This window comes from Ceratotherium simum, chromosome 13 (genome assembly GCF_057802395.1).
Source record: "Ceratotherium simum simum isolate JZ-2026a chromosome 13, ASM5780239v1, whole genome shotgun sequence".
Classification (NCBI taxonomy): Eukaryota; Metazoa; Chordata; class Mammalia; order Perissodactyla; family Rhinocerotidae; genus Ceratotherium; species Ceratotherium simum.
In genome coordinates this window covers 24,037,314-24,054,094 of record NC_141912.1, presented here as the reverse complement: position 1 = coordinate 24,054,094, position 16,781 = coordinate 24,037,314, and the positions used below count along the sequence as shown (strand labels likewise).

Here is a 16,781-nt window from a genome sequence, read left to right as displayed (position 1 = left end):
ATATTTAACACTCATGCCAGTAGCTTTTCTGAGGGTATGACTGAAGAGGCTACTGATTTTCTTAAGAAAGTATGATTCAGGATTATCAGCATGATTATCAGTGATTCATCAATGAAAGATGTGGTCTCACCACCTTTATTATGACGGTTTACTCAATTTTTTCCCCTCAGAATGGGTTCCTGTCTGCCCTTCCTTTTGCTGTTGCCTGGGTCGTTGGTATCCTGGGAGGCTACCTGGCAGATTTCCTTCTGACCAAGAATTTTAGGCTCGTTACAGTGAGGAAAATTGCCACAGTTCTAGGTAAGAACAGCACCTAAGGGTCAGTAATTCACAAAGCATACACAATGGCAAAAGATGTATCACATTATTTAATTTGTCTGCTCCTCATTCCCTAGGAAATCTCCCTTCTTCAGTATTCCTTATGGCTCTGCCCTACCTCACCTCCAGCTATATCACAACAATCATTCTTCTGACGCTGTCTTGTGGACTAACCCCATTATGTCAGTCAGGGGTCTATATCAATGCCTTAGATATTGCTCCAAGGTAGGACACCAATCTCCACTCATATTTTCGCATTTTTTGAGAAAAATTTAGCCTCCTTAGCTTTCTGGGAGCCCCAAACTTTGGAAAATACTAAATCATGGGCAAGGACCACAGATAGACCTGTGGCCATTTTTTTCAGGTATGTGGGGGGAGGGGTATTATTGATTTGTCTTAGTGCCTCTCATGAGTCATACACAGCACAAGTCCTTTTTGATATAATTATATGATGGAGTCATACATGGAAAAGGGCTGAAGAATACTGTCAAGCATCTCTGGATCTAGCCTGGAACATTCCTGTCACCCACAGACACTCCAGTTTTCTCATGGGAGCCTCAAGGGGATTTGCACACATAGCAGCTGTCCTGACACCCACTGTCAGTGGATTTCTCCTCAGTCAGGTAGAGTTTTCTTGTCAAGGACTCTTAAAATGCTCTGCCAAATCCATTCATAAAGGTAATAGCATAAAGAATGTGTTCCCATTTTGGAAAACAACGTTAAATTGTGAGTAACTTTGTCATGAAGATCAACCTGGCAAAGAAAAATATAGAACAATTTCCTTCATGACCTCAATCTTTATTCATTCTAAAGCCGAGAATTATCTAGTGATCCACTAGTAGTATTCAGTCTTTGAAACTGAAATCACACAGCCACATAGATGTCATGAGATGATGATTCCATGCATAGACGCAACTGGCCATGTCTTCTGCAACACTGAAATTTTCATTTTCCTAACCATACAACATCAAAGAGATAATAAAAGCAAATATGTTTAAGTGTCTGATACATGCAGGCATTATTATAGTTATTTTATATGCGGCAATGTCATTTAATTATTGATTCTCACACCAATTATGAAAATGGAATATTATTATCCTCATTTCCTGATGATTAAACTAAAAATCTGATAAGTCTTTTCACTAAGAAGATATAGAATCAGAATTCTTCCAACTTAGACCTGTCTAGCTCCAAAGCCCACAATCTTTTCACTATGCCATTGCAATGCAAGAAGAACCTTGAAAACATCCTTAGTATATTTTACATTGTCCTGATTCACACAAAAGAAAAAGTGTATGGCACTTTGACCTACAGAATGCGACTCTGGAGGTTAATTGTAAGGGCTCCTAAATCTCTTTTATTAAGAATATTCTGAATGTATTTTGAAATTCTTCTTTCCATCCAACTATCAAGCCACTTTCAGGAAATGAATTTCTACACGGACCTTACTAGCAAGCCTTGTCTTCTAAACTATTAATATGAGTTTCAAAGAAAACAGGTTAAAGGGGTTATATTTACTTGAGGTTTTGTGTCCCCAGGACCCTGAAAATGGGTGGAGGAATGTCTTCCTCTTGTTGTTAGCCATTGACCTATCATCACTGATCTTCTATCTCATATTTGGAGAAGCAGATGTACAAGACTGGGCTAAAGAGAGGAAACTCACTCATTTATGAAGGTAAAGGATAATGATTTCATCTATGGTTCTAACCAGAGAAGCACTGCCTAAATTTTTAATTCTATGTCATTTTTCTTTCTTAGTAATTTCACCTTGGATGGAAAGTCTTTAGGCACCTTATTTCATAAATGAGAAGGCTTCAGTGATGAAAATACCAACAGGAAGAATTTTGTTTGCCGTGGCTCTTTTCAAATCTGAGATCAGTTCTTTATTTTACTCAGATTTCTTTTTGAGGAAAATATAAGATGAGTGAAAATTCAAATAAAATGATAGCCAAGAACAAAGTTGTCATCTTCATAGAATTAACAATGGATTCAGAGGAGCTGCTTGCTATAAAGGAGTCAATAGGCTAGATTCAGTTTCTGGATCTTGAAACAGGAAACAATGTTTTGAAATTCTTAATCTAGGGTGGTAACCTCACTAGAGGAAAAACACAATGGTTTTTCCTATTTGTGAAAATGAATATTAATTTATATTTGTTGGGCTGGATATTGTTCACATTCTCCTCCCTTTGTGCATTCTACTCTTCTCCATCCTGCTCAGGCCCCAGGAGGCTGACCTGCATGGTTTCCACCCCACCCTCCTTTGTCCACTAGCTTCTGCTGGATTTCCAATGGAGGCAGGAGAGTGAGGGCAGGGAGTATTTATCTCTAAGTTTCCTCCTTGTGGGGTCTGCAGGTGGCTGATCCTTCCACTACAGTTCACAGCTCCTGACAGGCAGCTCCTCCACATGTTCTGGTAACTTCTCTCTTCCCCTGTCCCTTCAGGTCTTTTTTGGCCTTTATTTTGCTAGTTCTGGGATTCTCCACAATTTCTTGTGATTTCCTTACCACCTTCCCAATCCTCTGTAAATTGTGTCTTTTAACACTGCCCTCAAATTACCCAATGTAAGCCCACCATATTTTCCTTCTGAGATCCAGCTAATTCAGTGGTCAAATCATATATAAAGCTCAAAACATGAAATGGATCAGTATTTTTGTAAAATGATAATTTGTAGGTGTTGGTGGGTCAGAGCACATTCAGAGGGGCCAGGACCATGTTCCAGGTTGCTTCTTGTGGTGATCTCTACCATGCAGATGGACATTACAGCCATTGAGTCATTTTGTGTAGAGGTGATGTGATGGACACTAATTCTGAGTGAAAAATCAGCGCAAGGATATAGAAGGTCAAATTTGAATAAATTCAATAATTACTGAGATCTTGTTATAGTCTAGAATCTAGGACCTTGGGACACTAAAGTAAATTAGACACAGTCACTATGCTCCATTCTAATATGGAGGACAGACATAATAATAGATGGCAGTGCATTGTCTTAGGTACAGTAGCAGGAAGACAAGCAGGCCATTATGGGAGACCAGATGAGGGGTTCCAATCCCAAGCTGAAGAGCACAGGGGAGATCTCCTTCAGTAATTCCTGAGTAAATGTTAGATATGTAGTGTTACGGTAAGATTTCCCACTCTGGAGCCCAACATCTGCAAAGGCATGAAAAGAAGAAACAGGATGGATTCTGAAAGGAATCACCAGCCTGTATGGTCAGTTATTAAAGGACAGAAGATGAGTTTAGGGAAACAGGCATGACTAGAGCATGGAGGTCTTGTTTGCCATGTTAGGGAGCTTAAGGAGTATCTTACAAGCAATAGTGACATGGGAAGGTTTTGTCTCTAGATAGAACACTCTGGCCCAATTCCAGAATCAGGAAGACTAGTTAAATGACCATCTGTGCAGTGGTCCACACAGCATTGGTAAGGACTTAACTAGCGTAGGAAGAGCTAAAATGGAGAGGAAGAGAGACATGAAAAATGTTTAAGAGGTAGAATTGAAAGATCATGGCATTTGGTTAGATGGATGCAGGAGAAGAAAGCAGTTAAGGAGTCTTGGGTCTCTAACCTGAGAGACTGGATAGAGAATGGTCTGAACAATTAAGCCAGATAATGCAGGAAGAGGCGTCCTTTTCAGAGAGAAGATAATGAGTTGACTTTGGGGCACATTGTGTTAGTGGTAACAGTAGGATTATCGAGTGGGCATGTCTATTAGTTTCCTGGGGCTGCCATAACAAAGTACCATAAACTGGTGGCTTAAACAACAGTAATTTTTGTCTCAGTTCTAGATGTCTGAAATCAAAATGTCAGCACAGTTGATTCCTTCTGAGGGCTGTGAGGGAGAATTTGTCCCATGTCTCACTTCTGGTAGCCTCAGGCATTCCTTAGCTTGTAGATGGCTTTCTCCCTGTTTCTTCATATCATCTTCCCTCTGTACATGTCTGTCTCTCTGTCAATGTTTCCCGTTTTTATAAAGATGCCAGTCGTATTGGATAAGGGCCCACCCTAATGACTCCATCTTAACTTGATCTTCTACAAAGGCCCTATTTCCAAATGAGGTGACATTCATAGGTACAAGGAGTTAGGACTTCAGCATCTTTTGGGGAGACACAATTCAACATAAAACAGCAAGCCCAACGAAGAGCCAGACCATAAATCTGAAACTTGTAGAAAGACACTGGGCAGGAGACAAAAATATAGAAGAAAAGTGCAGATGTTTATTACTAAAGACCGGAATGTTTAGTGCTCAGAGAGTCTGTGAATGGAAAAGCACCAGGCCAAAGACAGAATGCCAGCATTAAAGGAGTGAGAAGAATAAGAAATGCCCTCATATAGCAGAGATGAAGGGGTCTGGCTTATACATGTGAGGAACAACAGGAGGATACAATTACCATAGAAACTCATAAACATGGCCTTTAAGAAAGATGGAAGATCAGTGGACAGCCCCATGGTGTAGCGGTTAAGTGTGCGTGAGCTCTGCTGCTGGCGGCCCAGGTTCAGACCCTGGGCGTGCACCAATGCACTGCTTGTCAGGCCATGCTGTGGCAGCATCCCATATAAAGTGGAGGAAGATGGGAACAGATGTTAGCCCAGGGCCAGTCTTCCTCAGCAAAAAGAGGAGGATTGGCATGGATGTTAGCTCAGGACTGATCTTCCTCACAAAAAAAAAAGAAAGATGGAAGATCAGCAATAACAAGTATAGTGGAATTCAGTTAGATAAGGTCAGGAAAGGAACCCAGTCATCTTGTGATTAGTTCATTGGTGGCTTTTTCATGGCACATTTAGCATAGATGTGGGTTTGCAGGTCAGTTTGCAGTTTATTGGTGAATGAATAGGAATGAGAGAGCAGAGAAAGCAAGAGAAATATTTTCACAAAGTTTGGTTGGGAAGAGGAGGGGATGGGGATATAGCCAGAGAAGAATACAGGAAAAGGAAAAGTGACCGAAGGGGGAAAGGGACTGGCCCACAGGAGGCTTTGGGGAAGAAACAGTGGAGTGGGAGTGAAGTTATAGAAGGACAGGGCAAAGAGATGGAGCAAGGTCGTAGAGGAGGCAAAAAGGATTCAGATGCAGGAGTATAGAAAAAAATATAAAATCAGAAATGTAAATTTTCTCTTTAAGAAATAGACTCCAGAAAACCATCAACAAAATGAAAAGGCAACCTATGGAATGGGAGAAAATATTTGCAAACAATAAATCTAATAAGGGGCTGATATCCAAAATACATAAAGAACGCATACAACTCAATAGCAAAAAAATAAATAAAAAAAAATTTGATTACAAAATGGGCAGAAGAACTGAACAGATATTTTTCCAGAGAAGACATATAAATGGCCAACAGGTACATGAAAAGATGCTCAACATCACTAATAATCAGGGAAATGCAAATCAAAACCACAATAAGATATGACCTCACACCTGTTAGAATGGCTATCATCAAAGAGATAAGAAACAACAAGTGTTGGCGAGGATGTGGAGAAAAGGGAACACTTGCACACTGTTGGTGGGAATGTAAATTGGTGAAACCACTATGGAAAACAGTATGGAGATTCCTCAAAAAATTAAAAATAGAACTACCATTTGATCCAGCAATCCCAGTTCTGGGTATATATCCAAAGGAAATGAAAATAGGATCTTGAAGAGATATCTGCACACCTATGTTCATTGCAGCATTATTCACAATAGCCAACACATGGAAACAACCTAAGTTTCCGTCAACAATGAGTGGATAAAGAAAATGTGAGATATATATATATGTATCATGTGGAATATTATTCAGCCACGAGAAAGAAGGACATCCTGCCATTTGTACAACATGGATGGATCTTGAGAGCATTATGCTAAGTGAAATAAGTCAGACAGAGAAAGCCAAATACTGTATGATATCACTTACATGAGGAATCTGAGAAAGCCAAACTCATAGAAACAGAAATTAGAATGGTAGTTACCAGGGGTTGAGGGATAGGGAAAAAGGGGAGATGTTGGTCAAAGGGTACAAACTTCCAGTTGTAAGATGCTATACTAATGTATAGCATAGTGATTAATAGTTAATAATACTGTATTCTATACTTTAATGTTTCTAAGAGAGTAGATCTTAAATGTTCTTACCACAAAAAAGAAATGGTAATTATGTGACATGATGGAGGTGTTAGCTAACACTGTGGTGGTAATCATTTTGCAATTATATAAGTGTATCAAATCAACAGGTTGTACACCTTAAATGTACACAATGTTGTATATCAATTATATCTCAATAAAGCTGGAAAAATAAAAAAGGAAAGGGAATCCTTTTTGTTCTCAGTAAAATGCCTGCTGACTACACTTGTTAATCTAGATTGAGTTCCAAAGCAGATACATTTTTGTTTGATGAAACCTCTGTTCCCTATGATCTTGATGTCCCAAAAGAAAAAGAAAATTCATCTGGTGCTAATGAAACCTGTAAGTTTTCCCTGTTGTGCATTATAACCTAAAAGCTCCATATGCTTATATCAACTATAAGATCTTGATTATCAAATATATAATTAAAATGTCTACTGTGAAAAAGAAACATGATGGGCAAGGGAGCCTTCCCCTTCTGTTTTTTATATGTGCTCATCTTTATCATTTCTAAATTCTGCAGTTTGGGTCATTTGGCCAGAAGTGACCAGTTTCCTCTGTAAAGGATTCAGCCATATGGCCTCCCCGCTTGAGCACATATCTGACCAGAGATGCACTGACTTAGGATGAATTTCTGCTAGTTTTTCTTTTCTGTACCCTTGCCTTAAGTCTATATACTCTGATCTCCCTTCCCATGATTTTATGTGCAAGCAATTCATTACCAAGCATACACACAGCCTCTAGTACAACATATTTCATACACTAATTTTAGTGTAAATTTTTATAGACATAATCTACATGATACTGGAAGTGAGCTGTTTAACTGTAACTACTGAGCTATTTCATGAAGATAGGAAGTTTTCAGGTGATATTCAATAAATAAAGACATGAACTGTCATGTCATTATTTCAACTCTCATGAACTGTGAAACTTTTATTTCCCCAGGCAATACCAACCTGGGGTAGAAGTGGGGGGAAATGATTCACATTTACGGGGGAATAAATTGTGTTGATCTGACTCCAGCCACAACCTGCTCCTATCAAGCCTTCAGCCTCCAATAAAGCTCAAATATTTTGGGGAATCCCAATGAGGAACTTATGAGTTTTGTGTTATCATTGCAATGTCAATATTTTGTGTCAAATCAACAAGAAACTTAAAACGATTTCCAATATGGTCATTTTATTTCCTCCTTTTCATTATTTGGATATTCCATTACACATGTGAATAGGCACGGTAGATGATATAAGTATTTCAGGAAGCCGTTCCTGTACCAGGGTAGCTAGCAATAATTTAACTATACCTGTTACCGACCCAAACTACATAAATGTATTCTAATTTTTAGCCCAAACTATATTCCCACTTAAGCTTTGCCTTAGCTATATTAAAAAATTTCCTCCACCACTCCGTTACCCAAAACTAGAGGGAGTCCAACAGAATGCGGATAAATAGTGGCCTTACACAATTGTGGTTAAACAGTGGTTAAAATCATCAAACACATAAGATTATGTGAACACATTACTAATGTTCTCCCTCCACCCGGCCCTTGGAAATGGCCCATACTGTTGACAAGTTCTTAATCTTGCCACTGAGAGTACTAAATAAATATGACTGATGTGCTGAGCCCCTGACATTCCGAGGCTGTGCCATGCTTCTTTGAGTCTTCAGTGTATGCACTTAATAAATATCTAGTAAACTGAATTGAAGCACTGGTGTCTTCCAAATGTCCATTCTCAATTCATTGCATGAGTTTCCAAGACGAACTGCCTTGTCCACAACGTCTTAGAGAGATTTTGGTAGAACTGTCCGTTTTGTTTTCACCTGCAGGCCCCTCTCTCCTCTGAGGTCTTAGGGGCTGAATCACACTCACTTTTACTCTCCAATTAATTGCTTCTCTTCTCCATATACTGCACTGTTGTTACTGAATCAGCAATATTGATATTGTATGCCTGCCTCCATCAACCTTTTGGGTAAGGTTTTTTTTTTTTTTTTGGTTTTTCATCATTCCCAGGGGGTCTTTAGTCACTTATGAAGAGGTTTCTGGTGAAACCTATCCCATTGGATTCCTCCATAAACCAGGCATATCCAGATTTTACTGAATATTAGCGATTAAAAAAGTTTAGGTTCAACCTGAGACAACCCCCACCTTAGATAACCGTGTACAGATATACAGAAGTACAGGAAGAAATAAACCTAGGGATGATTTCCTATCAAAAATAAGAATCTTCAATTACATTCAGTAATTGCAATACACACCCTCAGTTCTGTGAAAATGAACAAAGGGAACCTAAATCAAAATGGAGCCATGAAGGGAGGACTCTCCTGCACGTCTAACTCACCACAGCTTACAGACCCCAGCAGGAAGAAAGATTTCCTTCTGACCCAGCAACAGCAAGCTGCCCACTGCTGCCAGCCAATGAAAAACCACCACGGCCCTCCCCAATTTCCTCCTAAAACCTAATAAAAGCTGACTTTCCCTTTGTCTCTTCAGACTTGCCTATGTCTCACCATAGTTTGTTTGTTCCAAATTGCAATTCATCTGCTATTCCCAAATAAACACACTTTGGCTAGCTAAAGACCCTGTTATTTCATTTTCATTTTTAAGGTTGACAGTTTCCTTTACCATTATGCTGCATACCAGTTCCTAGTGAGTTTTCATTCCCAACACCTGGAACCTATTTTTCCTTGCTTGACGGCTGCCCTTAGGCTAGAGGAGCCTGTTTTGCCTGCCAACATGGACTTGCCTGGGAATTTATGTCCTCCTGGGACATAAATTGGCTTGTAGCCAATAACTCATTGCTACAGAGATATAAATACTCCAGCTCCCTTGCTCCTGCCTGGGACAACTCTGAGGCAAAACCTACATTGTCTCCCAAACTCTGTAAGAATTGAGCTGGACCTTGCTTGATATCCCCTCCAGATCTTACATCTCTTCTCTGCCAGTTTCTCCTGGGAATGTGTCTAACAGATCATTTTCACAGGAATTCCCATCTCAGGATCTGCTTCTAAAGAATCTGATCTAAGACAGTTGTTTCTACAAGGGAACCTAAGATGCAGACTCTCAGGATAGACTTCTGGAGTTGGATCATTCACAAGCCAGAGGGCACAGGGACACACTTGATGTTAGTAAGAGCAGTGGTAATAACGCTGGCCTACTACAACCCTATGATTGCTAAGACTCTCTTCTGTGGAATATTGGAATGGCAAATGGGATACAGATGAAAGGGAGTGCACTGTCTTGGTCACTACTGCTAGCACTGATAGATATAGAGAAATGGCAGTTATAACAACTTTGAAGTTAGCTGTTTGTTTGTCAGTACCACTGAGGTGTTCAAACTAGAGAATTACATCATAGATGTATGAAAGTCAGAAAACTTGCCTGGCAGCATTTAAAGATATCATGATCTCCAATAGCCAGAGAGAAGACCTGTTTTGAAGATCAGACTCGGGATTTGATTATCAGAGTAGCAGAAACAAAAAGGAGGCTAGATTCAAAGGCACTACAAGTCTCTTATGCTAAAGTCAAGTCTTGGGTAGACCTGAAATTTTTCCTGCAGGGGTGGCCGATACCTGGTGCTGGTGGACAGCAGCCTCCTTTTACCTGAAGACTACTACACAGAAAGGACAGTTGTTACAAATGCCTTGCAAGAAAATATTTGCTTAGGTAAGTTCAATCTTCACTTCCTCTAATACTAGACAAATAACAAAATACTACACAAATAACTAGGTCAGGTCTTAGTATGCTCCACCTAGCATAGTGCTGGTCCTACTGAGGGAGGGAAGGGATTATTCACCAACGGCATGGTTGGGACAAGGAGAGCATGCCTGGAATAAAGGACCAGGGTTTTTTGGGTAGAATATAAGGCTGGATAAGGGACACTTTGCCAATATGGGGATACAATGCTGTGACTCAGGATTTAATATCATGTGAGCCTAAATGGGAACTTCTGAAATGGTCCACTCCTGCCAAATTAGTAATTCAGAAGCAACACTGCATCCCAGGTGGAATGGCAGAGAATGATGTCATTTTAAAAGACTTACAAGATGCTAGAATGATGGTCTCTATCATATTCCCATTCAACTCACCAGTGTGGCCCCAGCAAAAATAGATTGTAACAGATGATAGAGGCCTACAACAAACTTAACATGATGGTAGCCTTACTTACATATACTGTGCCAGATGGCATATCTTTAATAGAACAGACGAACACAGGCTCTGTTACTTGGTGTGCAAGTACTGATTTGGTGAAGGTGTTCTTTGGAATAGCCATCAGAAAGGAGGATCAGAAGCAATTTGCATTAACTTGGGATAGACAACAGTACACATTCATAGTCTTACTGAGGACTACGTTAACTTTCCAACCCCTTTCACAATATAATCTGAAGGGATCTTGATTATCTAAAACATCATATTGTTTCACTATATACATGAAATCATATTGAAAGTACCTGAATGGTAAGAAATGGTGAGGATTCTGGACGCCCTGTAAAGATATGCACACTCGAAAGGGAGGGAGAGAAAGTCTACAGAGTATCAAGGACTTGTCATATAAGTGAAGTTTTCAGGAATCCAGTGGTCTGGAATATGCCAGGATATCCTCTCCAAGTCAGAGGACAAGTTATTGTGTCTTGAAACTCCTACCACTAAGAAATAACCACACAAAGCTTGGTAGAAAAAAGGCATAAAATTCATCAGGTTTATGAGGCAAAATATACCACACTCAGGAAATACAATACTGTCCAATTTATCAGGTGACTCAGGAATGACGCCAGTTTTGAGTGGGGTCCAGAAAAATAAAGGGCTTACAGAGGAACTAGCTGTATCACAAGCAGTCTTGCTGCTTGGATCATATGGCCCAGCAGATCCCATGGTGCTATGTAGAGGCTCCATCAATTTCCAATAGGAGAATCATAGCTCAGATCCCAGAGATTCTGGAGCTAGATCATGACAACTGAAGCAAAGCACTATATTCTATTCAAAAAGAAGGTCCTGACGTGCTACTGGTAACGTGGAGCATCTGATGATGAGATCAAGTTACTCTGCAACTAGAGCTAGATGCTTTCATCAAGTCATATGAGTTCAAGCAGGCTCAGAAGCAATCCATTTTACAATGGAAGTAGTTCATCTGGAATCGGGCTTGAGCAAACTCAGAGGGCACAAAAACATTTCATGATCAGTTGGCCCGTTACCCACCACTGTTGCATCAGTGCTTGACAGGGGGTGATCTATGACCAACTAAGGGAGGAAGAAAATACTGAGGCTTGGTTCACAGATATGTTGGCTCAATATATTGATGCAAGCCAAAAGTGTACAGCTGCTGCACCACAGCTGCACTCAGGGAGTGACTTTGAAAGGAAGAGTAAGGGAAACTCTTCCCAATGAGCATAGGTTTAGTTGATGCAACTTATTATCTCTCCAACTTTGAACAGAGAGAGAGATGGCCTGAATTTAGGATACATCCAAACTCCTGGGGAGTGGCACATGTTTTGCTGGTTGGAGGAGCAAGACAGAGATCAATGACAGATCTGGAGAAGAAGTGTGTGGATGGAATTATGTTTGAGGAGCTTTGTATCACACGTTACTTTGTACCAGGGACCATCCTCTGCAGAAGAGGCATTAAACAATCAGAGGAATAGGATGACTCAGCCAGAAACATCAGCCACTCTCTGTCCTTGACCACTCCTGTGCTTGCAAATGGACTGCTGAAGAGATTAGCCTTGGTGGGCATGGGGGAGGCCATGAGTAAGCCCCAAATTCTGGGATTCTTCTCCCCAAGGCTAAACTAGCTATAGTCACTGCAGAATTTTCAAACTATAAGCAGTAGAGACTCCTGTTTAGTGTTCTATATAGCACCATCCCTGAAGAAGACCAACCAGCTATTTGTTGGCAAGTTGATTATACAGGGTAGCAATTTGCTGGAAATGGGTCTGCCATCCTTGCCCACAGTGCCTCAAACAGCACCACACTCTGAGTACTCAGAGTGTCTGAGTTATGGACATCAGATATGCACGACATTGCCTCAGACCAAGAGACTCATTTGACAGCAAATGAGCACTTGTTCATAGGATCCAATGGTCACTTCACATACTGCAACATGCTGAAACTGTAGACCTGACAAAATGTTCTTAAATGCCCCACTAAGGGCAACCACATTAATGTAATGGGCGTTACCTATTACAGCAACCACATCCAGACAAAAGCATGACCTCATGCGCAAGAGATGAATGATCGAGTCATCCCATTCTGCAGGCAACCCAAACCAGCAGAAATACCAAGGCCAAGAGAGAAGGACACCTGAAATAGGTGAAAGAAGAGAGATCGTGGATATCAATTAAGTGCTTCGGACTGACTACAACAGTAGGAATGTAAATGTTTCACTAACTCTCTCTTTTCCTTCTGAAGAATCAGTGCTATGAACCTAATGTGAAGAGAGAATGGAACTGAGCAGTGTGAAGAGTAACAGAAGCTATCAGTGTTCTGCTCATATCTGCTGGGATCCTTTATTTTTTGGTGCACATGAGCTCCCCTTGTGCTTTCACTGTCAAAAGCCAGCACACCTATCATTTGGTCTGAGGGCTGCTCTTGGGCTGCTGGAACCTACATTACGTGTGTTCACTGAGTGCCTGGGAACTCAGGACCTCCCTGAGGCAGCCCTCAGCCAGTGATCAATAGATGCTGGCATATAAATACTCTAATTTTTTTAGCTTTGGTTAGGACAACTCTGAGGTGTAGCCTACACTGTTCCCAGTGCTTCCTTGCAGAATTAACCCCAAATTACTTTCCTCCAGACTTAGCTTGTTACCACATTCTTTTTTGGTCTCCCTCCTTTCCCTGCCCACTTCCCCACTTCCCTACTGTTTTTATTGTTTTGCTTTGCTGAAAACACTATTAAATCACTTTTACAGAAATCTTAATCTCAAGGTCTGCTTCTAGGAGAGGTAGTAAATTTATTTTGGTAATAATATTAGTGTTATTTTGACATTAATATAGGTATATTATAATAAAGCAAAAAGTAATTATATTCATTAGAAACCAAGACATTCAACATAAGAGAAAAATGTAAGAGTATAAAATCAAAGAAGTTTTAAAAATTACTCTAACATTCAATTTGAATTAGAAATATCAGACAGAATTTATAATTATTTTTCTTAAAAAATACTTTTTTCAAATTCTTTCACTGAAAAGTACCTAGGAACAATGAGACCCAGGAGCAACGAGCACCCTAATGCCCAGAAGGTGGTCTCTAAATGTTGTTTTCTATTGAAAGGAACCAGCACTCCTTAAGAAAGTCCGGATCTGGGAACCAGAAATATATACTAGGAGCCTGAAAATTTTTTGGGTGTCCTAGAAAACAAAGCAGCTATCCAAGACCACTAGGGTCACATCATAATGATATAGGAGCCATCTTGAAGGAACTCCCACTGGACAGAGAAGAAACAATTTGAGCATCAAAAAAGAAAAAGGATTGTGACATTGAAACACATGAAACAAAATCCATAAGGTCATAATTTTACTTGGTCATCTCTGCTAAGGCACTAAATTATTGTATTACTCTGAAATTTTATAAAGTATTTATCCTAGCTTTTCTATTAAATCTGTATTTCTGGGTAACCAAATATTTGATTAGGTAAATTTCCTATTTTGTAGAAAATTACACCCCATAAATGAAGAAGGCATAATAGAATTAGAAAATCACCATTTTCAACTTCTAATGAAATAATGGGTCTAGGCAACATTACTAACAACTGCTATAAGCCATAGGTGAAAGGTTGATGAAAACTTTATTAGTGGGTAACTCAAGCTGAGAATATCTGAACCCACTGATCAATCTTACCTCAGTAAAAGTGAGACAACCTGCATCATGAAAGTATCCAGCACGCCTATGAAGTATTCTTGTCCTGAATCTAACCAAGCCTCTCTATATACCTAATAGTTTGCAAGATATAAGGGGATAAAGAAAAATATCAAATGACACTAAAAAGAAGCAATTAACCAAATCAATTATGAGAGTCACTCTACAAATGACCCTGTTTTGTTGTTATTATTGTTGTTGTTGTTTTTAAGTAACAGTAAGTATAAAATGGAGAAAGCAATTGTTATGAAATTAAAGAGATATGAGGGGCCGGCTCCGTGGCTTAGCGGTTAAGTGTGCGTGCTCCACTACTGGTGGCCCGGGTTCAGAACCCTGGACGCGCACCGTCGCACAGCTTGTCCTGCCATGCTGAGGTGGCATCCCACATACAGCAACTAAGAAGGATGTGCAACTATGACATACAACTATCTACTGGAGCTTTGGGGAGAAAAAGGGAAAAAAAGGAGGAGGATTGGCAATAGATGTTAGCTCAGGGCCGGTCTTCCTCAGCAAAAGGAGGAGGATTGGCATGGATGTTAGCTCAGGGCTGATCTTCCTCACAAAAAAAAAAAAAAGAAAGAAAAAAAGAGATATGAGAGTCATAACAATTAAGTGCCATATGTGAATCTTGTTTCAATCCTTGCTTAAATAAACCAAGTATAAAAGGATAACTTTGAAGCAATTGGGAAAATTTTCATAATGACTAGATATTAGATGATATTATGGATTATTGTTTATTTATAAGATGTGCTGATGGCATGTTAGTTATGCTTTTAAAAGTCTTAATTAATTATATATCCATGCTGTACTCTTTATAGGAGACATGACATAATGTCTGAGATTTACTTTAAAGTACTACAGAAAACAACCATTGGGTAAATGGAAACTCAGACGGCCAAATATTGAAAATTGTTGAAGCTGGTTAATGAATACATGGTTATATTAAACTCTTTTACTTTTTTTATATGTTTGAAAATTTCCATAATAAAATATTAAATTTAAAAACTCAATAGAGAAAACAGAGAATTCAAATGTAAAGAATTCAGAAGTGATTTCGGAGAGTATTACAGAGCAACATAGAGCTTTGAGGCCAGCAAACAGAAAGATGGTTCCTTCCTGGGTAATCAGTACCCAGAGCCTGGGACATTGACATCAGATGGCAATGTTGTTTATTTAAAACACAGGCATTAAATAACTGCTGACCTGGGTCTTTCAATCACTAACTGGGTCCTTGTACCAGAAAATGCCAGAAATTGCCAGCCTTGGTGCCAAACAGGACAAATAATACAAACATCTGAGAACAGCCAGAAGAGGATCAACAGAATCTGGACTTCTGAAGAAGAAAAAATCCAACTGAATATAACAACACATCAAAGCCTCTTGGGCAACAGATTAAAGATTTTCAACATTTATTTAGAGAGAAAATAATTGGTTCAACTTATAGAGCATCTACTATGTGCCAAACATTTATTAGGCATTTTAAAAGCATAATAAAAATTTAGAAAGCTAAAGTATATAACAAACTATCTATAGTGCAAAATCACTGATTTAAGGGCTTAGATGTTCCTTTCTATTTATTTTTTTCCCCCCAAAGCCCCAGTAGATAGTTGTGTGTCATAGCTGCACATCCTTCTAGTTGCTGTATGTGGGACGCGGCCTCAGCATGGCCAGAGAAGCAGCGCGTCAGTGCGAGCCCGGGATCCGAACCCGGGTCGCCAGCAGTGGAGCGCGCTCACTTAACCACTAAGCCACGGGGCCGGCCCCTAGATGTTCCTTTCTGATCAGTAAGTTGCCTTCAACAAGTACCAAGGTAAAATGCTCCCAGGTGTTGCTATAGACAGATGTCTGAACGAGGAGAACTTACAGTCACTGCAGGAGAGGCCATGAGGGAAGAGGGAAGTCACACCCTTTGGGGGACATGCCTTAATAAAATGTACTTCTCTCTGAGTATCTTGAATGTCAAACAGATGTGACCTTTGCAAGAGAGAGAGAGGAGAAGGGAAGGGAAGGGAAAGGAAGGGAAGGAAAGGGAAGGGAAGAGAAGAGAGGAGAGGAGAGGAGAGGAGGGAAGAGAAGAGGAGGCAAAGGAAGGGAGGGGGGAGAGGGGAGGAGCATAGAGAAGGGAAAGAAGGGAAGAAGAAAGAAGGGAGGAAAGAAGGAAGGAAGCAAGGAAAGAAGGAAAGGAAAGAGGGAGGGAGGGAGAGGGGAAGAAAGGTAGGGGGAAAAAAAGCCAATAGGGCATTTATAGGGCATTTAGAAAACCATAGCGTTCCTGTCAGAATAGTACTGTGTACCCAGAGCAATCCTCAATAAAAAAGTCCTGAGAGCACTGATGGAGCAGGCGGGTTCTACCTCCCAGCAGGGAAAGAGACTACCGATGTCTGTCTATTACGGTCATGAAATTACTAGCAGATTTCCAGCAGGTTTCTAGTTCATCGGATAATTTCTAAGACTCACACTCCTCCCCTGAAGATTCAAGGTAATGGTGAAAGTGAAGTTAAAAATTAAGCTTTTAGCTTCGTC

The 16,781-nt window shown here is 40.0% G+C and overlaps 1 protein-coding gene across 1 annotated transcript in view; it reads left to right on the top strand.

Moving 5' to 3' along the window:
* SLC17A3 (solute carrier family 17 member 3) overlaps window positions 1-2,398 on the top strand; it is a 33,123-nt gene extending 30,725 nt beyond the window's left edge. Inside the window, exons 8-12 of the mRNA XM_004432056.3 lie at window positions 171-300; window positions 396-543; window positions 851-941; window positions 1,857-1,993; window positions 2,077-2,398. Of these exons, the coding sequence (XP_004432113.1) occupies window positions 171-300; window positions 396-543; window positions 851-941; window positions 1,857-1,991 (504 nt within the window). The 3' untranslated portion in view covers window positions 1,992-1,993; window positions 2,077-2,398. The remainder of the gene's footprint in view (window positions 1-170; window positions 301-395; window positions 544-850; window positions 942-1,856; window positions 1,994-2,076) is intronic.
* Window positions 2,399-16,781: the final 14,383 nt, after the last annotated feature.